At 47.0% G+C, this 24,686-nt stretch overlaps 1 protein-coding gene across 1 annotated transcript in view; it reads left to right on the forward strand.

Annotated features, from left to right (window-relative positions):
- The window catches only part of LOC134980475 (cysteine-rich protein 2-like), a 166,184-nt gene that overhangs the window by 79,255 nt on the left and 62,243 nt on the right, over positions 1-24,686 (forward strand). Inside the window, exon 2 of the mRNA XM_063947318.1 lies at positions 1,343-1,437. Coding sequence (XP_063803388.1) covers positions 1,343-1,437 — 95 coding nt within the window. The remainder of the gene's footprint in view (positions 1-1,342; positions 1,438-24,686) is intronic.

Genomic DNA, 24,686 nt, shown 5'->3' on the forward strand with positions numbered 1-24,686 from the left:
AGAAACAGACAAGTGGTGAAAGAGTAGAGAAACAGACAAGTGGAGAAAGAGTAGAGAAACAGACAAGTGGAGAAAGAGTAGAGAAACAGACAAGTGGTGAAAGAGTAGAGAAACAGACAAGTGGTGAAAGAGTAGAGAAACAGACAAGTGGTGAAAGAGTAGAGAAACAGACAAGTGGTGAAAGAGTAGAGAAACAGACAAGTGGTGAAAGAGTAGAGAAACAGACAAGTGGTGAAAGAGTAGAGAAACAGACAAGTGGAGAAAGAGTAGAGAAACAGACAAGTGGTGAAAGAGTAGAGAAACAGACAAGTGGTGAAAGAGTAGAGAAACAGACAAGTGGAGAAAGAGTAGAGAAACAGACAAGTGGAGAAAGAGTAGAGAAACAGACAAGTGGAGAAAGAGTAGAGAAACAAAGAGTAGAGAAACAGACAAGTGGTGAAAGAGTAGAGAAACAGACAAGTGGAGAAAGAGTAGAGAAACAGACAAGTGGAGAAAGAGTAGAGAAACAGACAAGTGGAGAAAGAGTAGAGAAACAAAGAGTAGAGAAACAGACAAGTGGAGAAAGAGTAGAGAAATAGACTAATGGAGGAGTTGCCCACAGCTTACCCATCAGCTTCTAACTAGCATTTATCACGTGCATTCTATAAAATAAGATGATTGGTGGCTATAGGCAACTTCTCCATGTGTCCACTTCACTCTTTTGAATCCTTGATACCTCTCCTCCTAAGCTTACGTTTATGTTCCAGATTTATTCCGTCTTTTAAATTTTCATAGTTTGTGATACCTTTTGAGTGGTTTGTAATGGTTGCTGTGCATAAGTTTACTTTCCCAGCAGCTAATTCATCTTAAACATGTGTATGAAAGGGACACTTATACTGAAGCAAGGTGATTTTGTTGAAAGGTCATTGCCTGGTAAAGCTTAGCAGGTATCCCATTTCCATATAGTTTAGCCACTGTGGGGGCACTGATCCATGAAGTCTTAGACTGATGTATGCGTTTAGGGCAGCCCTCAATCTGTCTACTAAATGTGAATATACAGAGAAAACTGGTTTTCTGAAGAATAACTTTCCTCCAAATGTTTTACTGCACTTTTTTTTTTTTTTTCCTTCAGAAACCAAAATTAAAAATAAATCCTGCTTAAAAAAAACGTTTTATATTTCATGGAACAAATACTTTTCTCTTCATTTGACTAGACTAATTTTATGTTGTTTAAAAAAAAAAAGGGGACAACCAATAACTCACGTTTGTGTTTTCGTTCTGTTTGTGTCTGTAACGCTGTGGCCAGTCATTTGTCACCGAGGTTCAGTTTGTTCCATTACAAATGTTCTTTCTTTTTCTGCAGCTGAGAAAGTAACCTCATTGGGAAAGGACTGGCACAAGTTCTGCCTGAAATGTGAGCATTGTAATAAGACTCTTAATCCTGGTGGGCATGCTGAGGTAAGTTCTCTCAGGTACACTGTATAATCACATCCTTTCATTACAAAATCCCATAAACAAATGAAATGAAATCTCTATGGCAAATGAATGTACCACAACTGCCACAACGCATACCCATATTTAAAGTAACAATGCCATGAATATCATTAGCTGTGTTTTCTTAATTACTTAATCACGGTGACAGGCTCTTAGGCCAATGTTGGTATTCACCATTCTCCTTGTTTTTTCTTCAGGCTGCTGTAAATGATTTCTAATTGTATCTGTTGGTAACCACATACTTACCGACATCCTGGCTGCTCTCTGCGGGAGAGAGCAGCCAGGTCGGCTCAACAGGCGGGCCGGGGAGCGCTGTGACAACGGAGGGGGTGGGCCGGAGGCGGGGCTGCGGTGACGCCTCCTTTAAGTCACGCCCCCGCTCTGTAATGCCGCGATCACCGGCATTACACTGCAGGGGGCGTGGCTATGATGACGTGATTCAGCAAGAATCGCGTCATCGACTGTCCGGACTGCCCACTTTACACACAAAGTGGGCAGACAGGCAGGGGGGACCCCTCAAATCGGGAGACTTGCCTGCTCTTCCGGGGGGCCGGGAGGGTCACCCGATTTTCGGGAGCCTCCCGGCCATTGCGGGAGAGTAGGCAAGTATGGGTAACCACTGTCCTGTCACATGCCACATGATGTTCTGTAGTGAGTAGAACTGCTTTGAAATACTTATCTGAGCTCTGTTTTCACTGTGACAGTCTCACCCACTTAGCTAAGAATCGGTGAGCCTGTATCTGTGTCTGGCAGCCATACTACGTTTCCTTCCAGAGACTTTTTGAAAATGAGATAATAGTTTGTGGAAGCTAAGCTAGACTAGAGACTAAGGGGGACATGTACTAAGCAGTGATAAAAGTGGAGAAGTAAGCCAGTGGAGAAGCTGCTATGTTTACTTCCATAGTATGCAAATTATAAATGTTAGGTCAATGCTGATTGGTTGGGCAACTTCTCCACTGGCTCACTTCTCCACTTTTATCACTGCTCCGTACATGTCCCCCTAAGGGCCTAATTCAGATCTGATCGCAGCAGAAAATTTGTTAGCAAATGGTCAAGATCGTGTGCACTGCAGGGGGGGGACGGGCAGATGTAACATGTGCAGAGAGAGTTCGATTTGTGTGTGGTGTGTCCAAACTGAAATTTTACTTGCAGTGTAAAAATAAAGCAGCCAGTATTTACCCTGCACAGAAACAATATAACCCACCCAAATCTAACTCTCTCTGCACATGTTACATCTGCCTCACCTGCAGTGCACATGGCTTTGCACATTTGCTATCAAATTTGCTGCTGTGATCAGATCTGAATTGGGCCCTAAAACTAACAGATGCATGGTTGAAACGTTTTGGGTTTTTTTGCTTTATAAAGGAAAACAAAACTTATGTGTAGCATTACCATTTTAAGTAAATGAATACCAATCCAGCACATATATCAAAGTTGTGTAATTGATGCCAGGGCTTTTTTGAAGGTTAGAAATGTTTGTGTGTGATTTCTAAATAGGTTTTGTACAATTGCACATAAAAGGATTGGGAATTTAAAGGAGCAGATTGGGAATTTAGGGGGTAATACCAAGTTGATTGCAGCAGGAATTCTGTTAGCAACTGGGCAAAACCATGTGCACTGCAGGGGAGGCAGATATAACATGTGCAGAGAGAGTTAGATTTGGGTGTGGTGTGTTCAATCTGCAATCTAATTTGCAGTGTAAAAATAAAGCAGCCAGTATTTACCCTGCACAGAAATAAAATAACCCACCCAAATCTAACTCTCTCTGCACATGTCATATCTGCCACACCTGCAGTGCACATGGTTTTGCCCAACTGCTAAAAAATTTCCTGCTGCGATCAACTTGGAATTACCCCCTTAGGGCGTAATTCTGAGTTGATCGCAGCAGGATCTTTGTTAGCAGTTGGGCAAAACCATGTGCACTGCAGGGGGGGCAGATATAACGTGCAGAGAGAGTTAGATTTGGGTGTGGTGTGTTCAGTCTGCAATCTAAATTGCAGTGTAAAATAAAGCAGCCAGTATTTACCCTGCACAGAAACAAAATAACCCACTCAAATCTAACTCTCTCTGCACGTTATATCTGCCCCCCCTGCAGTGCACATGGTTTTGCCCAACTGCTAACAAAGGGGGTAATTCCAAGTTGATCGCAGCAGGAAATTTTTTAGCAGTTGGGAAAAACCATGTGCACTGCAGGGGGGGCAGATATAACATTTGCATAGAGAGTTAGATTTGGGTGGGTTATTTTGTTTCTGTGCAGGGTAAATACTGGCTGCTTTATTTTTACACTGCAATCTAGATTGCAGATTAAACACACCACACCCAAATCTAACTCTCTCTGCACATGTTAAATCTGCCTCCCCTGCAGTGCACATAGGCCCTCATTCCGAGTTGTTCGCTCGCAAGCTGCTTTTAGCAGCATTGCACACGCTAAGCCGCCGCCCTCTGGGAGTGTATCTTAGCTTATCAAAATTGCGAACGAAAGATTCTCAAAATTGCGAATAGAAATTTCTTTGCAGTTTCTGAGTAGCTCGGGACTTACTCTGCCACTGCGATCAGTTCAGTCAGTTTCGTTCCTGGTTTGACGTCACAAACACACCCAGCGTTCACCCAGGCACTCCCCCGTTTCTCCAGCCACTCCCGCGTTTTTCCCAGAAACGGCAGCGTTTTTTCACACTCCCATAAAACGGCCAGTTTCCGCCCAGAAACACCCACTTCCTGTCAATCACATTACGATCACCAGAACGAAGAAAAAACCTTGTAATGCCGTGAGTAAAATACCAAACTGCATAGCAAATTTACTTGGCGCAGTCGCAGTGCGAACATTGCGCATGCGCAATTAGCGGAAAATCGCTGCGATGCGAAGATAATTACCGAGCGAACAACTCGGAATGACCCCCATGGTTTTGCCCAACTGCTAAAAAATTTCCTGCTGCGATCAACTCAGAATTAACCCCTTAATGTGGCCATATAACAAAGTAGTATTGATCAAATATTAGGTAGGAGGTGGGATTCAAATACACACAGCCTGAAGGTCATTTAATATAATATCGTTAATAACTTTGGGTATTAAACAAAGTTTGTGTACATTGGGGGTCATTCAGAGTTACTCGCTAGCTACTTTTAGCAGCCGTGCAAACGCATAGTCGCCGCCCACGGGAGAGCGTATTTTCGCTTTGCAAGTGTGCGAATGCCTGTGCTGCTGAGCGGTGCAAAAACATTTTGTGCAGAACAAAACCAGGCCTGTAGTTATCCTGTGTGATGAATCCAGCAACGGAGGTCCCGGAATTGACGTCAGACACCTGCCCTGCAAACGCCTGGACACGCCTGCGTTTTTCCAAACACTCCCAGAAAACGGTCAGTTGACACCCATAAACGCCTTCTTCCTGTCAATCTCCTTGCGATCGGCTGTGCGAATGGAATCTTTGCTAGATCCAGTGGACAACAACAATGCTCTTTGCACCCATACGACGTGCGTGCGCATTGCGACGCATGTGCAGTTTTGCCATTTTTTTACCTGATCGCTGCGCTGCAAAAATCAGCAGCGAGCGATCAACTCGGAATGACCTCCATTGAGCCATCAGAAAAGAGAAGTTTCACTATTTGACTCTCACTCAAAAAATTCCGTATTTCGGAATATTCCGTATTTCGGAATATTTGGATATGGGATACTCAACCTGTATTATTATTATACTTTATTTATATATGGTGCCACAAGGGTTCCACAGCGCTCAATTACAGAGTACATATGCACATAATCAGAACAGGAAAACAGTGACTTACAGTTGAAGACAATATAGGACAAGTACAGGGTAACTAAGCATAACTACACCAGTAGACGACACTGAGATAAGTATCAAGGTGGCTGAAAACTGCAGGATTTGAGCAGTTGAGGATTATTAAAGTAAGAAAAGGATAAGCACATGAGGGAAGAGGGCCCTGCTCGTGAGAGCTTACATTCTGAAGTGGAGGGGAAGACAGACAGGGGTGACACAGATGGGGTAGACAGAGAGTTAGGATGAGATTTGGCTGGGTTTGGTAAAGAATCTGGTCTTAAGAGCCCGTTTGAAGTAATGTAGAGAGGTGGAGAGTCTGAGGGGGAGAGGTAGAGAATTTCAGAGTAAGGGAGCAGCACGTGAAAAATCTTGGAGATAGGAGTGGAAGTAAGTAATCAGAAGACAGGAGAGTCGGCGTGCATTAGCAGAGCGAAGAGGACGGGTGGGAAAGTAAAGGGAGATTAGGTCAGTGAGGGCTTTGTAAGTGAGTGTGAGAAGTTTGAATTGGATTCTGAAAGGGAAGGGAAGCCAGGGAAGGACTTGTAGGAGAGGGGAGGTGGATGTAGTGCGTTTGGTGAGGAAGATGAGCCGAGCTGCAATATTGAGGATGGAGTGGAGAGAGGTGTATGTCAGGGAGGCCAGTTAGGAGGATATTACAGTAGTCCAGTCTGGAAATAATCAGTGAGTGAATAATGATCTTGGTGGCATCCTGGGTGAGAAAAGGTCTGATTCTGGAAATCTTTTTGAGATGAAAATGACAGGTTTATGAGAGGTGCTGAATGTGTGGTTTGAAGGAGAGGGAGGAGTCGGGGATTACGCCAAAACAGCGTACTTGGGGGCTAGAGGAGATAGTCGTGCCATCAATGGATAATGAGATTGTGGGAGGTGAGGTTGTGCGGGAGGGTGGGAAGATGATCAGCTCAGTCTTGGACATGTTGAGTTTAAGAAAGTGCTGTGACATCCAGGAAGAGATAGCAGAGAGACAGTTGGAGGTACGAGTGAGGAGAGCAGGGGAGAGATCAGGGGAGGAGAGGTAGATTTGAGTGTCATCGGCATAGAGGTGATACTGGAAGTTAAAAGTACTAATGAGTTCTTAACCAATAACTGTCAAACAATATGTAGAGCATTCCAGTGATTGCCATACAATTAGGATAATTCAAGTTATGACAACACAACACAGAGGGCATCCTAATGGCATATTCAAAAAAGAGATATTCCTAGTGACTTCCATACAGTACAGAGAGCATTGTAATAAGGGATACACACAACACAGTGTGCATCCTTGTTTTATATCTACACAGCTACTTAACTGGCTATGGTACCTTAATCCAGCCACCTTTTTTCTCTGCTTCAACTGCATGTCATTGCTTACTCCTTCTCTCCCATGCAACGAGTCAGTCCTCAGGCTCCAGTATCCAGTCCATGGAGGCAGAGCTGGATTAAGACCTTTTAGGGCCATAGGCAAGAAACTGACATAGTGCTAGGGCTGTGCAGTAAATTTGCTGCCCCAACTGCACTGCAGAGGCGGTGGTCTGGTAGTAGGGTACCACCTTTCCTGACCAATGCATCCGGTCACCAGAGAAATGCTGGGGCAGGCCTAGATGAGTCGTTGTGCCAAGCACTTCTAATGCCCCCACTTATCTGTTCCTGATAAAAACTAATAAAAAAATTAAAAATCGTTAGCACTTTTCAGATGGGTGGTATTCATGTGACCGCCGGTCAGCTGACCGACAGTCACATGACCTCCTCCACGAGCCCGACGGCTCACTATCCCGATGGTCGGCATGCCGACCAACAGGGACTATTTCCACTCGTGGGTGTCCACGACACCCATAGAGTGGGAATAGAACCCGTGGCGACCGCAGGTCGCTACCGAGCCCACAGCGTGGCGAGCGCAGCGTGGCGAGCGCAGCGAGCCCGCAAGGGGCTTGCTGCACTCGCCCCTCCCCGCCGGGATCCTGGCGTCGGTATGCTGCCGGAATCCCCTTTTCAGATATATGGAGGGAAGGAGGGGGTTGTAATATTATCCTTCCCAGCAATAAGAGCATTTGTCATACAGGGGTCTATTTATGAAGCAGTGGAAAGAGTGGAGAAGTGAGCCAGGGGAGAAGTTGCCCAACCAATCAGCTGCTACATATAATTGTATAGGATGCACTTTATAAATGTTACCTTAGCAGTGATTGGTTGCCATGGGCAACTTCTCCACTGGCTCATTTCTCCACTCTTTTCCCCTCTTCATGAATAGACCCCACAGTATTATAATGAAAAAGTCTCTGGGGTGCAGGAAGTACTGAGGTCTGTGGGGATCTTGAGAAATCATCCATGTGTGTATGTACCTTCAGAAGTCTTCCATCCATACTTACCTACTTTGGGGGAGGCAGCGTTGTAGGTGCATGGGGCCGTGGCCGGCAGTAGGATGGGTGTTCCGGGGGCGTGGCCAACAGGGGAGTGGACAGTCTGGGGGCGTGGCATCAGGATCGTGTCATCGTGGCCCCGCCCTTGCTAGTTAGTGTCAAGAAAAGAGGCGCTGTATAGCGGGGGGCGGAGCTACAATGACGCGATTCAGCATGAATCGCGTCATCTGACCCCCTCGGACTTCCCACTTGTTCTCTGCTGCGGGCGGCACGGAAAGCGGGAGGCTTGCCCACCTTTCCGGGGGGCCGGGAGGGCCACCCGATTTTCGGGAGCCTCCCGGCCATTCCGGGATGGTAGGCAAGTATGCTTCCATCATTACCATGTTGTGATGTCTGAGGCAAGTGTTTATCCCTAGATACTTGTCTTTATTAATACTTTCTTTGAGACGCAGCTGGAAAACCCAGCTTTCTAGCAGTGACTATATTAAGTGGCTGCAAAGTGCACGGTGATTCATCCTTCCTATTTCCTTATAGATTGTAAGATTGCGAGCAGGGCCTTCCTACCTCCATGACTGTCTGTTATTACCCAGTTTTTCTCATCACTGTTGATTCCAATTGTAAAGCACAACAGAACATGCTGGGCTATATAAGAAACAGTAAAAAAAAAATGAAACTATGCTAGTCAAAAAAGCAATCTCTTTAATCGGGACTGCCTTAATTATATAGCTGTACAGTATACTGTATGTTGGACAGTATGTCCATGAATGGTAAAGTGATGTGGATCAAGACCTCCAACTTTTTAGTCGGCAAATAATTTTATACACCAGTGGAGCAGATGATATTGTTAAATCAAAGAAAATTATCCGTCTCCTACAAAATTCCTTATCATGATCAGCCGGATGCATGTGTTACATTTTTCATCTGTTTGGTATGGAATTGCACATGTCTTTCACTGTCCAGCTGCGACTTTCCTGATCTGTCTTGAAACATTACCATCTTACAGCCTTTTCAAGGCTTAAAATAGCTCTTCTCAGTTTCATGTTTGGTTACTATGGCGACCATCCATTTCCATCTCGGAGACAATAGAAATCTTGTTTCGGGTTGGGAACAGGTGGTTCCCAAGGGTGTAGTCTCCATGCTGTAATCCAAAAATTGCTATGGAATTTGATCAGGCACCCGTTTCATTCTTCATTCAATAACATTTATGTAACATGTTTTTATACTCCAAATCACAGTTATTCAATTAGCAAACTGTACGCGGAGCCTCACAAAGGCGAGAGATTACTTTACTATTATTCATTTATGGTAATATAAGAAATAAATTCTTCATATACCTGATAAACGATCCGATGACGGCTGTGAGCAGGATTGCAAGACTTTATTTGGGAAATTATAATTACACTCCAAAAAAAGGAAAATAATAAAAAAATTAGGAATAATTTAAAACTTTCATCCAAACTTTGGGGCTGATGCACAGTTGTGCGCAAGTCAGCCATAGTGGGCAACACAGGGATTCTGGGGGGGCTTCCGAATGCATGATTTTAAAGTGAGTGTGGGCAGACCATAATTAGCGTGTGACAAGCTATAGGGGTATATGCAATTAGCGGCGAATCGCGGCAAATTATCGCCGTTTTTTAATTCGACACAATTCGACAGGTGAATTCCGGCAGGTGGCTTCCGGAATTCACCATATTCAATGAAAAACGGATTCGACAGTCCCGCTGGCGAAAAACGGCCGATTTGCCGGATTTTGCCGCGATTTAAAAAAACGGGAAAAAACGGGAAAACCCCGGAAAAAAATGGCGTGGGGTCCCCCCTCCAAAGCACAACCAGCCTCGGGCTCTTCGAGCTGGTCCTGGTTTTAAAAATGCGGGGAAAAAATTGACAGTGGATTCCCCGTATTTTTAAAACCAGCATCGGGCTCTGCGCCTGGTGCTGGTGGAAAAAATACGGGGGACAAAAAGAGTAGGGGTCCCCCGTATTTTTTACACCAGCATCGGGCTCCACTAGCTGGACAGATAATGCCACAGCCGGGGGTCACTTTTATACAGTGCCCTGCGGCCGTGGCATTAAATATCCAACTAGTCACCCCTGGCCGGGGTACCCTGGGGGAGTGGGGACCCCTTCAATCAAGGGGTCCCCCCCCCAGCCACCCAAGGGCCAGGGGTGAAGCCCGAGGCTGTCCCCCCCATCCATTGGCTGCGGATGGGAGGCTGATAGCCTTGAGTAAAATGACAGAATATTGTTTTTTCCAATAGTACTACAAGTCCCAGCAAGCCTCCCCCGCAAGCTGGTACTTGGAGAACCACAAGTACCAGCATGCGGGCGAAAAACGGGCCCGCTGGTACCTGTAGTACTACTGGGAAAAAAATACCCAAATAAAAACAGGAGACACACACCGTGACAAGTACAACTTTATTACACACTGCCGACACACACATACTTACCTATGTTGACATGCCGACTGCCACAGTCTCCGACGATCCGAGGGTACCTGTGAAAAAAATTATACTCACCTGCCAGTGTCCAGAGATAAATCCACGTCCAGAGATCATATCCTCGTACTTGGCAAAATAAAAACACGCACACCGTACCAGCGGACTGAAAGGGGTCCCATGTTGACACATGGGACCCCTTTCCATGAATGCCGGGACCCCACGTGACTCCTGTCACTGAGGTCCCTTCAGCCAATCAGGAAGCGCTACTTCGTGGCGCTCACCTGATTGGCTGTCTCGCGTCTGACGTCAGACAGCGCATCGCAAAGCCTCTCCATTACTTTCAATGGTGGGAACTTTGCCGTCAGCGGTGGGGTTACCCGCGGTCAGCCGCTGATTGCGGGTGACCCCACCACTAGCCGCAAAGTTCCCACCATTGAATATAATGGAGAGGCTTTGCGAGGCGCTGTCTGACAGCTCAGAAGCGCAGCCAATCAGCAGAGTGCAAGGACGTTGCGCTCGCTGATTGGCTTAAGAGACCTTTCAGTGACAGCAGTCACGGGGGGGTCTCTCTGCATTCGTGGAAAGGGGTCCCATGTGTCAACATGGGACCCCTTTCAGTCCGCTGGTACGGTGTGCGTGTTTTTATTTTTCCAAGTACGAGGATATGATCTCTGGACGTGGATTTATCTCTGGACACTGGCAGGTGAGTATAATTTTTTTCACAGGTACCCTCGGATCGTCGGAGACTGTGGCAGTCGGCGTGTCAACATAGGTAAGTATGTGTGTGTCGGCAGAGTGTAATAAAGTTGTACTTGTCACGGTGTGTGTCTCCTGTTTTTATTTGGGTATTTTTTTTCCAGTAGTACTACAGGTACCAGCGGGCCCGTTTTTCTCCCGCATGCTGGTACTTGTGGTTCTCCAAGTACCAGCTTGCGGGGGAGGCTTGCTGGGACTTGTAGTACTACTGGAAAAAACTATATTCTGTCATTTTCCTCAAGGCTATCAGCCTCCCATCCGCAGCCCTTGGATGGGGGGGACAGCCTCGGGCTTCACCCCTGGCCCTTGGGTGGCTGGGGGGGGGGGGACCCCTTGATTGAAGGGGTCCACACTCCCCCAGGGTACCCCGGCCAGGGGTGACTAGTTGGATATTTAATGCCACGGCCGCAAGGCACTGTATAAAAGTGACCCCCGGCTGTGGCATTATCTGTCCAGCTAGTGGAGCCCGATGCTGGTGTATAAAATACGGGGGACCCCCTACTCTTTTTGTCCCCCGTATTTTTTGCACCAGCATCAGGCGCAGAGCGCGGTGCTGGTTTTAAAAATACGGGGGATCCCATGTCAATTTTTCCCCCACATTTTTAGAACCAGGACCAGCTCGATGAGCCCGAGGCTGGTTATGCTTTGGAGGGGGGACCCCACGCCATTTTTTTCCGGGATTTTAACATTCCATTTAAAAAAAAAAAAATAATATTATTTTAAAAAATATATAAATAATACTTGTGCCTCCAAAAAAGACAAACCAAGTACCTAATCCCTTCTAATATAAATAGATATGCTATTATCAATAAAAAAACACTAAAAAAAACATGTTTTAAATTTTTTTTTATTAGTTTCACCCACCAAAGTGTGGCGGATTGAAAATGTCGAATTTACTGTCTAAAAGCACTGTTGTCGAATTTCCAAACTTCAATTGAATACACTTTGGTCGAATTGCAGCACTTGTATCATTGCAGAAAAGTCGAATTTGACAAAAGTCGAATTTCAAAAAGTCGAATTTTGAAAGTCCGTTTTTTGGACGGAAAGCACTGAATTGCATTGACGATTTTTTTTTTGGGGCGAAAAATTCCCGAAATTCGACAATTTCGGGAATTCGACCGCAATTGCATATACCCCATAGTCTGTCTCTAACAGGGAGATGTACTAGACAGTGATAAAAGTGGAGAAGTTGTCCATGGCAACCAATCGGCAATGAAGTAACATTTATAATTTGCATACTGTAAAATTATACAGGGTAGCTGATTGGTTGCCATGGGCAACTTCTCCACTAGCTCACTTCTCCACTCTTTTCACTGCTTAGTACATCTCCCCTAAATTCTTCAGACATATACGGGATCGGCAATCTCAGTAAGCCATTAGATGTGCAGTAGGGCCAGCCTGCCTGAGCTGAAATTTTTGTCTTCCTAATGTGGGCACATTCCATAATCCAAGTCCCACACTCTGTGGAGCATTGGAGCTAGCTCGAGAATCTGGTTGGATACTTGACATCATCAGCTAGTGTTTGAATTTCAACACACCCATCCTTGGTGCAATAACGGGCGTATTTACGCCTCCGGCCAACCTTGCATAGTCTGCAATCCCACTGATATGCCGTCAGAAATGGAGGTGTAACTGAAATGCATATGACACTACATTGTCTATATTTGCATATGCGTGATTAAAATTTGCGTATACTTGATTCTGGGATATGCATGGTACAGATTTCCGCCAAATATGCCCGGAAACAAGCGTAAGCTCCACCTGCGTTGGCGCCTTTGAGGGTAAAATGTATTTACCATTTTAAGCTATGCAATTATAGAACGTACATCCTGAAATTAGGTGGATTCTTAAGGGTAAGTAGAAGGGTTAAAAAAAAAAATAGGACTCACCATGATGTTGGGTGCACTCAACTCAAAACTCTGTCAACAATCAATAAACAGAAAACACGCTGATAGTTGCTGAACTTAGGGGGTGATTCCGAGTTGTTCGCTCGCTAGCTGCTTTTAGCAGCATTGCACACGCTAAGCCGCCGCCCTGTGGGAGTGTATCTTAGCTTAGCAGAATAGCGAACGAAAGATTAGCAGAATTGTGAATAGAAATTCTTAGCAGTTTCTGAGTAGCTCCAGACTTACTCACAAATAGCGATCCGTTCAGTCAGTTTCGTTCCTGGTTTGACGTCACACACACGCCCAGCGTTCAGCCAGCCACTCCCCCGTTTCTCCAGACACTCCCGCGTTTTTCCCTGAAACGCCTGCGTTTTTCCGCACACTCCCAGAAAACGTCCAGTTTCCGCCCAGAAACACCCACTTCCTGTCAATCACACTACGATCACTTCAACGATGAAAAATCTTTGTTCGGGCGTGAGTAAATCTACTAAGTTTTGTGTTAAAATACTCACCACATGCGCACTGCGAACCATGTGCATGCGCATTTTTGCCTTAATCACTCCGTTGCGAAAATCGGCAAACGAGCGAACAATTTGGAATGACCCCCTTAATACGGTTTAATGCATGCAGACATGTAAAAGCATCCGTTCTGTTACCCGAGATTGTCCAGACTATGAAACACTGACAGCATGACATAATTAAATATGTTTACATGGAAAATCAATCTAATTAATTATGCAAAACCATATAGGTAATTATTACAAAACCAAATGCATTCAGTACTGTAATTCCGCTACGACGAGTCTGCATAATAAATATCCATTAGTTGTAAGAAGGGATTGGTATCGATATCCCAGCACACCGGATCCTGACAGTCAGAATGCAGGCAGTGGCATCCCTACATTCAAAATCTCAACAGATTTTGGTAAGTATTTCAACCCTAACACTAGCCCTAAAACACCCCTCTTGCAGCCTAACACATCTCTCCCGCAGCCTAACCCTAACTGTCCCCTCCCGTAGCCTAACCCTAACAGTGGCTGCGGGAGGAGATGGTTAGGGTTAGGTTGCGGGAGAGGTGCATTAGGGTTAGGCTGCGGGAGAGATGTGTTAAGGTTAGGGTTAGGCTACGGGAGGGGTGTGTTAGCCTAACACACCCCTCCCGCAGCCTAACTCTAATGCACCTCTCCCGCAGCCTTACCCAAACAGTCCCCTCCCACTGCCTATTCCTAACCGCCCCTACTCCCCCGCAGCCTAACCCTAACCCTCCTCCTGGTGCCTAACCCTAATCCGAGTACTTACCGTTGGGATACCTCTGTCTGCATTCTGATATTAACTACATCCTGTTGCAAGTGTCTAGCTCACCAAACCCTTGTCAGTAAAGTAAACAGACAGAAAGCTGTTTTAACATACACTTCAAAGTGTCCTTTCCTGTTTTTAGACTACAAAGGGAAGAAACATGAAAAAAGTCAGAGAATTAACAAAAATTACTTTATTACCTCACAAAATAATGGTATACAAATGCACTTCAACTATAATCCCAGTTTAAACCCGTCAGTAAGAGAGCTTTCAATATGGAAACCAAATCTATGTACAATTATATTTTTTCTTAAGTCTATTTCCACCCTTATTTCATAATCAGAATGTGTTCCAAGTTCTTTCATTTCAGTTATATTAAAGTGTTTGGCTTCCGTGAAATGTGCTGGAACCTGCAGCTGTTTTATTTTATATCTAACTATAGATTTGTGCTAAGATATTCTATCCTTTATAGCCTGTGTCGGGAATTACTATGCGATTTGCAAACAGTCACATATCAGATGGCCGAAAACTCAACGTATATATGTCATGTGTGGCGTTTTAAAAGAAAATGCGCACATGGTTTTGGCCGAAAAGACAAGATATAAGGGTATTTTCTTTAGACGTGGTTCTGACTGGCAACAAAGCATGCAATATGATTGTCAGAACAGAAAAATACATTTAAATAAGTATTTGTTAGGGATACAACATTTACCTATTTATTATATATTGTAAGGGAAATAATAATTTAAAGTCGACAATATTAATTTATCATTTTAATAAGGAGCCAAGGCAAATGTAGTTACACTATTATGCATTCCATCTAAATATATATTTGATTTTGGGGGCAATACTATGTTATTATAACTGTGGCAATAATTTGTTAATGATGGCAGCATTAATTTTTTTTATTTCAGGATGTTAGTACATTTATAATGCAAACTGGTGGCACTATAAGTGCCAGCATGTAATGTTTAAATATCATTTTGTTGACTGAATTTTTGCCTAACTTTTGGATACATTTGTCCTGGCTGGTCTCTCCTATGTATATTAGCCTACAGTATATGGAAGGGGTGGTCTTCAGTTTGCCGGCTGTCTGGATCCCAGCGCACAGTATACCGGCTCCGGATTCCCGACAGCCGGCATACCAACACTTTTTTTCTCCCTCTTGGGGGTCCACGACCCCCCTGGAGGGAGAATAGATAGCGCGCCACCGTGCCCGCAGCGAGCCCGCAAGGGGCTCATTTGCGCTTGCCACGCTGTTGGTATGCTGGCCGCCGGCATACCATACTACTCCCATATGGAAGTTCAATGGTAGCTCACGTGACATGTGGCCTTATATCTACATCATTACTGCAATTGCGCCAAACCGCCTCTCTTGGGGCATCTGCGCGGCGGCCGCAATGCGCATGTGCGTCGTTGCCCAGCGACGGCCGTTGCCTGGCAACGACCAGAAGAATGAAGAAAGCGATCGTTGGCGCGATACCAAGAAGATTGACAGTAGGAAGGTGTTCCGGGGCGGCAACCCATTTTCTGGGAGTGGTGAGTCCAATGCAGGCGTGTCCAGGCGTTTGGAGGGCGGATGTCTGACATCAATTCCGGGACCTGCAACGCTGGATCGATCGCACAGGGTAAGTAACTGTTACCCTGGTCTGGTTCTACACAAAACTTTTTTTGTATAGCAGGGCAGCACAAGCGTTCGCAGCCTTGCTATACAAAAAATCCCTCCCTTATAGGCGGCGTCGAGTTGATCGCACGGGCAGCAAAAAGTTGCTACATGCGATTAACTCGGTATGACCCCCTTGGTACGCCAGGCCTTGTGTTCTGCTAGCATTGGGTGTCTTTTTTTTGCCGAAAAGGATCTTAATTCACAATGCGCCGCGGCTAAGAAGCACCGGGAGATGGTGCTGATGAATGTGATATGCAGCACTTGTATATCTGTGTGCGACTGCGTCTCTGAATCTGCATACAAAGTGCTACAATGTAGCAGCCACAGGTTTTTTCCAATACTATTTCTGTTGTGCTCCATATATACAGACTCAGTCGCACACAATATACAAGTGTCACATAGCAAATGAATCAGCACAGTCTCTTCAGTGACATCGCATTGCGACTATGACGCATTTTCTGCAAAGAAATACACAAAGAAAGACGCTTGAGACTAGCAGAGTTGCACAGGACCTGGCAGCTTAATGCTGATTTGCATTATACACCGGCCAATCCCCCCCAATGTCGCTTCATTACTCTATATTCTGGACAAAATTAGTTGCTGTACCATTCCCCCCACTTCGCCCATTCCTTCCATCATTTGTATTATTATGTTAGTAGTTATCCTTTTTTATCCTATATATTGTTGTATAATTGTTTTGTTATCCCAATTTTGCGCTGCTGACACCTTGTGGCGCCATATAGATAAAATACTTTAATAACCTAACAAGGGTTCTGCATTCTCAAAAAAGGAACAGTTCTTGGAAAAATTAGGTGGCGGGCTTCAAGGGAGACACTGGTGGTTCTAGATGGTCATATATGGGGACCTGGCAAGAGTTATTGTCACTTTGCCTATTAATTTCCTGTGCCAGCAATTAAAAATCACATTACGTGATCAGATGTATAAGCTGCTGCAACCTCATACAGTATGCTTATATCCTCACGACTTAGAGTTATAGAATTTCACAGCAGATAAGAAGCACCTGGCCCATCCAGTCTGACCTAAACACATGTACGTGCACGCATTTACACACTAGGGTTAATTTTTTCTCTCTAACGTCCTAGAGGATGCTGGGGACTCCGTAAGGACCATGGGGAATAGACGGGTTCCGCAGGAGATAGGGCACTTTAAGAAAGCTTTGGATTCTGGGTGTGCACTGGCTCCTCCCTCTATGTCCCTCCTCCAGACCTCCGTTTTACACTGTGCCCAGAGGATGAAGGGTGCACTGCAGGGAGCTCTCTTGAGTTCTTTGCTACAGAAAGCATTTTTGTTTGGATTTTTACTTTTTCACAGGGAGCACTGCTGGCAACAGGCTCCCTGCATCGAGGGACTGAGGAGAGAGGGGCAGACCTACTTAACTGATCTGCTTCCTCGGCTACTGGACACCATTAGCTTCAGAGGGGGTGAACACAGGTTCGTCCTGGGCGTCCACCCCCGGAGCCACGCCGCCGGTCTCCTCACAGAGCCAGAAGAACAGAAGCAAGAAGATGTCTCAGGCGGCAGAAGCCTTCAGCTTCACAGAGGTAACGCACAGCACTGCAGCTGTGCGTCATTGCTCCACATCACCTCACACACTCCGGTCACTGTATGGGTGCAGGGCGCAGGGGGGGGGGGGCGCCCTGGGCAGCAATAATAACACCTCTTAGATGGCAAATAGGTATATACAGCTGGGCACTGTACATGTATATAATTGAGCCCCCGCCATTTTACACGATTTTGAGCGGGACAGAAGCCCGCCACCGAGGGGGCGGGGCTTCTCCCTCAGCACTCACCAGCGCCATTTCTCTCTCCACAGAACGCTGAGAGGAAGCTCCCCGGACTCTCCCCTGCTTACACACGGTGAAGGGAGTTTAAAAAGAGAGGGGGGGGGGGCACATAATTGGCGGATAAAGTATAATACAGCGCTGCTGGGGAAAAGCATTCTGTGTTGGTCTCCAGGTTGTTGCGCTGGGGTGTGTGCTGGCATACTCTCTCTCTGTCTCTCCAAAGGGCCTTTCAGGGGATACTGTCTACAGAAAAAAGTTTCCCTGGGTGTGTGCAGTGTGTCGGTACGTGTGTGTCGACATGTTTGATGAGGAAGGCACGCTTGATGTGGAGGGGGAGTGCTTGAATATCAGGTCGCCGTCGGCAACGCCGACACCGGACTGGGTGGATATGCTGAATGTCTTGAATGCAAATGTAAATCTCCTGCATAAAAGATTAGACAAGGCTGAAGCTAGGGATCAGTCAGGTAGCCAGTCCGTGCCTGTCCCTGTGGTGCCAGGACCTTCAGGGTCTCAAAAGCGCCCCATATCCCAGGTCGCTGACACAGATACTGACTCTAGTGTCGACTATGAGGATGCAAAATTACAGCCGAAGGTGGCAAAAGGTATTAGGTACATGATTATTGCCATAAAAGAGGTTTTGCATATCACGGAGGAACCCCCTGTCCCTGGCACGAGGGTTCACATGTATAAAGGGAAAAAGCCTGAGGTCACGTTTCCGTCCTCATTTGAGCTAAGCGAATTATGCGAAAAGGCTTGGGAATCTCCGGATAGGAGACTCCATGTTCCCAAAAGGATTCTCATGGCGTATCCTTTTCCACAGAAAGATCGGATACGATGGGAATCTGCGCCTAAAGTAGACAAGGCGCTGACACGCTTATCCAAGAAGGTGGCACTGCCTTCTCCGGATACTGCTTCCCTCAAGGATCCTGCTGATCGCAAGCAGGAAATTACCATGAAGCACATTTACACACATTCAGGAACTATAGTTAGGCCGGCCATGGCGTCAGCCTGGGTTTGTAGTGCTGTCGTGGCATGGGCAGACTCCTTATCTACGGAGATGGACACCTTAGATAGGGATACCATTCTAATGACCATGGAGCATATCGGAGATGCTGCCTTGTATATGAGGGATGCTCAGAGAGACATTTGTTTACTAAGCTCTAGAATAAACGCTATGTCTATTTCTGCTAGGCGGCTCTTGTGGACCCGACAGTGGACGGGAGACGCCGACTCAAAGCGGCATATGGAGTCATTGCCTTACAAGGGGGAGGAGTTGTTTGGAGAAGGCCTCTCGGACCTAGTCTCTACTGCTACGGCCGGTAAATCGAATTTTTTACCTTATGTTCCCCTGCAGCATTATAAGAAGGTACCACATTATCAAATGCAGTCCTTTCGTTCCAATAAAAACAAGAAGGTACGAGGATCGTCCTTCGTTGCCAGAGGTAAAGGCAAGGGAAAAAAGCTGCACTCAGCTAGTTCCCAGGAGCAGAAGTCCTCCCCTACTTCCGCAAAGTCCACAGCATGACGCTGGGGCTTTCCGGGGGGGGTCAGATCAAGTGGGGGCACGTCTTCGTCTTTTCAGCCACGTCTGGGTTCAATCACAGGTGGATCCTTGGGCAATAGAGATTGTTTCCCAGGGATACAGACTGGAATTCGAAGACATGCCCCCTCGCCAGTTTTTCAAATCGGCTCTGCCGGCTTCCCCGTCATAGAGGGAGCTAGTGTTAGCGGCAATTCACAAATTGTACATTCAACAGGTGATAATCAAGGTTCCTCATCTCCAGCAAGGAGAGGGTTATTATTCATCCCTGTTTGTGGTACCGAAACCGGACGGTTCGGTCAGACTCATTATAAATCTAAAATCCCTGAACCCGTACTTGAAGAGGTTCAAGTTCAAAATGGAATCGCTCAGAATGGTCATCGCCAGCCTGGAGGGAGGGGATTGGATGGTATCCCTGGACATAAAGGATGTGTACCTTCATGTTCCGATTTTCCCCCCTCACCAGGCGTTTCTGAGGTTTGCAGTACAGGATTGTCACTACCAATTTCAGACATTGCCGTTTGGTCTTTCCACGGCCCCGAGAATTTTCACCAAGGTAATGGCGGAAATGATGGTGCTCCTGCGCAAGCAGGGAGTCACAATTATCCCGTACTTGGACGATCTCCTTATAAAGGCGAGATATCTGGAGAAGTTGCTGGACAGCGTGTCTCTGTCCGTGAAGACGTTGCAGATGCACGGCTGGATTCTCAATTTACCGAAATCCCAGCTAGTACCTGCAACGCGTCTGACCTTTTTGGGCCTGGTTCTAGACACAGACCAAAAAAGAGTTTTTCTGCCGGTGGAGAAGGCTCAGTAGCTCATAGCCCTGGTCAAGAACCTTTTAAAGCCGAAAAAGGTTTTGGTGCATCATGGCACAAAGGTTCTGGGGAAGATGGTGGCTTCATACGAGGCCATCCCCTTCGGCAGGTTCCATGCAAGGACTTTCCAATGGGACCTATTGGACAAATGGTCCGGGTCCCATCTACATATGCAGAAACGGATCACCCTGTCTCCCAGGGCCAGGGTATCTCTCCTGTGGTGGCTGCACAGTGCTCACCTCCCAGAGGGTCGCAGGTTCGGCATTCAGGACTGGATCCTGCTGACCACGGACGCGAGCCTCCGAGGTTGGGGGCTGTCGCAATGGGAAGAAATTTCCAAGGTCTCTGGTCAAGCCTAGAGACTTGTCTCCACATCAATGTCCTGGAGTTAAGGGCCATTTACAACGCCCTACGCCAGGCGGAGGAGTGGCTTCAGAACAAACCGGTTCTGATTCAGTCGGACAATATCACGGCAGTGGCTCATGTAAACCGCCAAGGCGGCACAAGGAGCAGAGTGGCCATGGCAGAGGCGTCCAGGATTCTGCGCTGGGCGGAAGGCCATGTAAGCGCACTATCAGCAGTGTTCATCTCGGGGGTGGACAACTGGGAGGTGGACTTCCTCAGCAGGCACGACCTGCATCCGGGAGAGTGGGGACTTCATCAAGAAGTCTTCACACAGATCATGGATCGGTGGGGACTGCCTCAAATAGACATGATGGCGTCCCGTCTCAACAAAAAGCTAAAGAGGTATTGCGCCAGGTCAAGAGACCCTCAGGCGGTAGCGGTAGACGCTCTGGTGACACCATGGATGTTCAGATCGGTCTATGTGTTTCCTCCTCTGCCTCTCATACCCAAGGTGTTGAGATTAATAAGACTAAGAAGGGTCAGAACAATTCTCATTGTTCCAGATTGGCCAAGGAGGACTTGGTATACGGATCTGCAAGAGTTGCTCACAGAAGATCCGTGGCCTCTTCCTCTAAGGCAGGACCTGCTGCAGCAGGGGCCCTGTCTGTTCCAAGACTTACCGCGGCTGCGTTTGACGGCATGGCGGTTGAACGCCGGATCCTAGCTGAAAAAGGGATTCCGGAGGAGGTCATTCCTACCCTGATCAAGGCTAGGAAGGATGTGACATCGAAACATTATCACCGTATATGGCGGAAATATGTTTCTTGGTGTGAGGCCAGAGCTGCTCCTACGGAGGAGTTCCATTTGGGCCGTCTGTTTCACTTCCTTCAAACGGGAGTGAATTTGGGCCTAAAATTAGGGTCCATAAAGGTCCAAATTTCGGCCTTATCCATTTTCTTTCAAAGAGAATTGGCTTCTCTTCCTGAAGTACAGACTTTTGTGCAGGGAGTGCTGCATATTCAGCCTCCCTTTGTACCTCCGGTGGCGCCTTGGGATCTTAACGTGGTATTAAGTTTCCTCAAGTCACCTTGGTTTGAACCACTCAAAACAGTGGAGTTGAAATACCTCACTTGGAAAGTGGTGATGTTGTTGGCCTTAGCTTCTGCAAGGCGTGTTTCGGCATTAGCGGCTTTATCATATAAATGCCCATACCTGATTTTTCACGTGGATAGGGCAGAGTTGAGGACTCGTCCTCAATTTCTGCCCATGGTGGTCTCATCTTTTCATATGAACCAACCTATTGTCATGCCTGTGGCTACACGGGACTTGGAGGACTCCGAGTCCCTGGATGTGGTCAGGGCTTTGAAGATTTACGTGACCAGAACAGCTAGGATCAGGAAGACTGAAGCTCTGTTTGTTCTGTATGCGGCCAACAAGGTTGGCGCTCCTGCTTCAAAGCAGACAATTGCTCGCTGGATCTGTAACACGATTCAGCAGGCGCATTCTACGGCAGGATTGCCATTGCCTAAATCGGTTAAGGCCCGTTCCACTAGGAAGTTGGGCTCTTCTTGGGCGGCTGCCCGAGGGGTCTCGGCACTACAACTGTGCCGAGCTGCTACTTGGTCGGGGTCAAACACCTTTGCAAAGTTCTATAAGTTTGATACCCTGGCTGAGGAGGACCTCCTGTTTACTCAATCGGTGCTTCAGAGTCATCAGCACTCTCCCGCCCGTTTGGGAGCTTTGGTATAATCCCCATGGTCCTTACGGAGTCCCCAGCATCCTCTAGGACGTTAGAGAAAATAGGATTTTACTTACCGGTAAATCTATTTCTCTGACGTCCTAGTGGATGCTGGGGACTCCGTAAGGACCATGGGGAATAGCGGCTCCGCAGGAGACTGGGCACAAAAGTAAAGCTTTAGAACTACCTGGTGTGCACTGACTCCTCCCCCTATGACCCTCCTCCAAGCCTCAGTTAGATTTTTGTGCCCGAACGAGAAGGGTGCACACTAGGTGGCTCTCCTGAGCTGCTTAGTGAAAAGTTTAGTTTTAGGTTTTTTATTTTCAGTGAGACCTGCTGGCAACAGGCTCACTGCATCGAGGGACTAAGGGGAGAAGAAGCGAACTCACCTGCGTGCAGAGTGGATTGGGCTTCTTAGGCTACTGGACATTAGCTCCAGAGGGATCGAACACAGGCCCAGCCATGGAGTCCGGTCCCAGAGCCGCGCCGCCGGCCCCCTTACAGAGGCAGAAGCAAGAAGAGGTCCGGAAAATCGGCGGCAGAAGACATCCTGTCTTTACCAAGGTAGCGCACAGCACTGCAGCTGTGCGCCATTGCTCCTCAGCACACTTCACACTTCGGTCACTGAGGGTGCAGGGCGCTAGGGGGGGGCACCCTGAGCAGCAATAAAAACACCTTGGCTGGCGAAAATACATCACATATAGCCCCCAGGGCTATATGGATGAATTTTAACCCCTGCCAGAATCCATAAAAAAGCAGGAGAAAAGTCCGCGAAAAAGTGGCGGAGCCTATCTCCTCAGCACACTGGCGCCATTTTCCCTCACAGCTCAGTTGGAGGGAAGCTCCCCTGGCTCTCCCCTGCAGTCACTACACTACAGAAAGGGTTAAAAAAGAGAGGGGGGCACTAATTAGGCGCAGTATTAACAATACAGCAGCTATAAGGGGAAAAACACTTATATAAGGTTATCCCTGTATATATATAGCGCTCTGGTGTGTGCTGGCAAACTCTCCCTCTGTCTCCCCAAAGGGCTAGTGGGGTCCTGTCCTCTATCAGAGCATTCCCTGTGTGTGTGCTGTGTGTCGGTACGTTTGTGTCGACATGTATGAGGAGAAAAATGATGTGGAGACGGAGCAGATTGCCTGTAATAGTGATGTCACCCCCTAGGGGGTCGACACCTGAGTGGATGAACTGTTGGAAGGAATTACGTGACAGTGTCAGCTCTGTATAAAAGACAGCGGTTGACATGAGACAGCCGGCTACTCAGCTTGTGCCTGTCCAGACGTCTCATAGGCCGTCAGGGGCTCTAAAGTGCCCGTTACCTCAGATGGCAGATATAGACGCCGACACGGATACTGACTCCAGTGTCGTCGGTGAAGAGACAAATGTGACTTCCAGTATGGCCACACGTTACATGATTGAGGCAATGAAAAATGTTTTACACATTTCTGATAATACGAGTACCACCAAAAAGGGGTATTATGTTCGGTGAGGAAAAACTACCTGTAGTTTTCCTGAATCTGAGAAATTAAATGAGGTGTGTGATGATGCGTGGGTTTCCCCCGATAACAACTGATAATTTCTAAAATGTTATTGGCATTACATCCTTTCCCGCCAGAGGTTAGGGTGCGTTGGGAAACACCCCCTAGGGTGGATAAAGCGCTCACACGCTTGTAAGAACAAGGGCTCTACCCTCTCCTGAGATGGCCGCCCTTAAGGATCCTGCTAATAGAAAGCAGGAGGGTATCCTAAAATGTATTTACACACATACTGGTGTTATACTGCGACCAGCAATCGCCTCAGCCTGGATGTGCAGTGCTGGGTTGGCGTGGTCGGATTCCCTGACTGAAAATATTGATACCCTAGATAGGGACAGTATATTATTGCCTATAGAGCATTTGAAAGATGCATTTCTATATATGCGTGATGCACAGCGGTTATTTGCCGACTGGCATCAAGTCTAAGTGCGTTGTCCATTTCTGCCAGTAGAGGGTTATGGACACGACAGTGGTCAGGTGATGCGGATTCCAAACGGCATTTGGAAGTATTGCCTTATTAAGGGGAGGAGTAATTTGGGGTCGGTCTTTCAGACCTGGTGGCCACGGCAACAGCTGGGAAATCCACGTTTGTACCCCAGGTCGCCTCTCAACATAAGAAGACGCCGTATTATCAGGCGCAGTCTTTTTGTGGGCAAGCGGGCAAAAGGTTCCTCATTTCTGCCCCGTGACAGAGGGAGAGAAAAAAGGCTGCAGAAATCAGCCTGTTCCCAGGAACAGAAGCCCTCTCCCGCCTCTGTCAAGCCCTCAGTATGACGCTGGGGCTTTACAAGCAGAATCAGGCACGGTGGGGGCCCGTCTCAATGAATTTCAGCGCGCAGTGGGCTCACTCGCAAGTAGACCCCTGGATCCTTCAGGTGATATCTCAGGGGTACAAATTGGAATTCGAGACGTCTCCCCCTCGCCGTTTCCTAAAGTCGGCTTTACCGATGTCTCCTTCTGACAGGGAGGCAGTTTTGGAAGCCATTCACAAGCTGTATTCCCAGCAGGTGATAATCAAGGTACCCCTCCTGCAACAGGGAACAGGGTATTATTCCACACTGTTGTGGTACCGAAGCCGGACGGCTCGGTGAGACCGATTCTAAATCTAAAATCTTGAACACTTACATACGGAGGTTCAAATTCAAGATTGAGTCACTCAGAGCAGTGATTGTGAACCTAGAAGAAGGGGACTACATGATGTCTCGGGACATCAAGGATGCTTACCTTCATGTCCCAATTTACCCTTCTCACCAAGGGTACCT

This window comes from Pseudophryne corroboree, chromosome 12, assembly GCF_028390025.1.
Source record: "Pseudophryne corroboree isolate aPseCor3 chromosome 12, aPseCor3.hap2, whole genome shotgun sequence".
Taxonomy (NCBI): Eukaryota; Metazoa; Chordata; class Amphibia; order Anura; family Myobatrachidae; genus Pseudophryne; species Pseudophryne corroboree.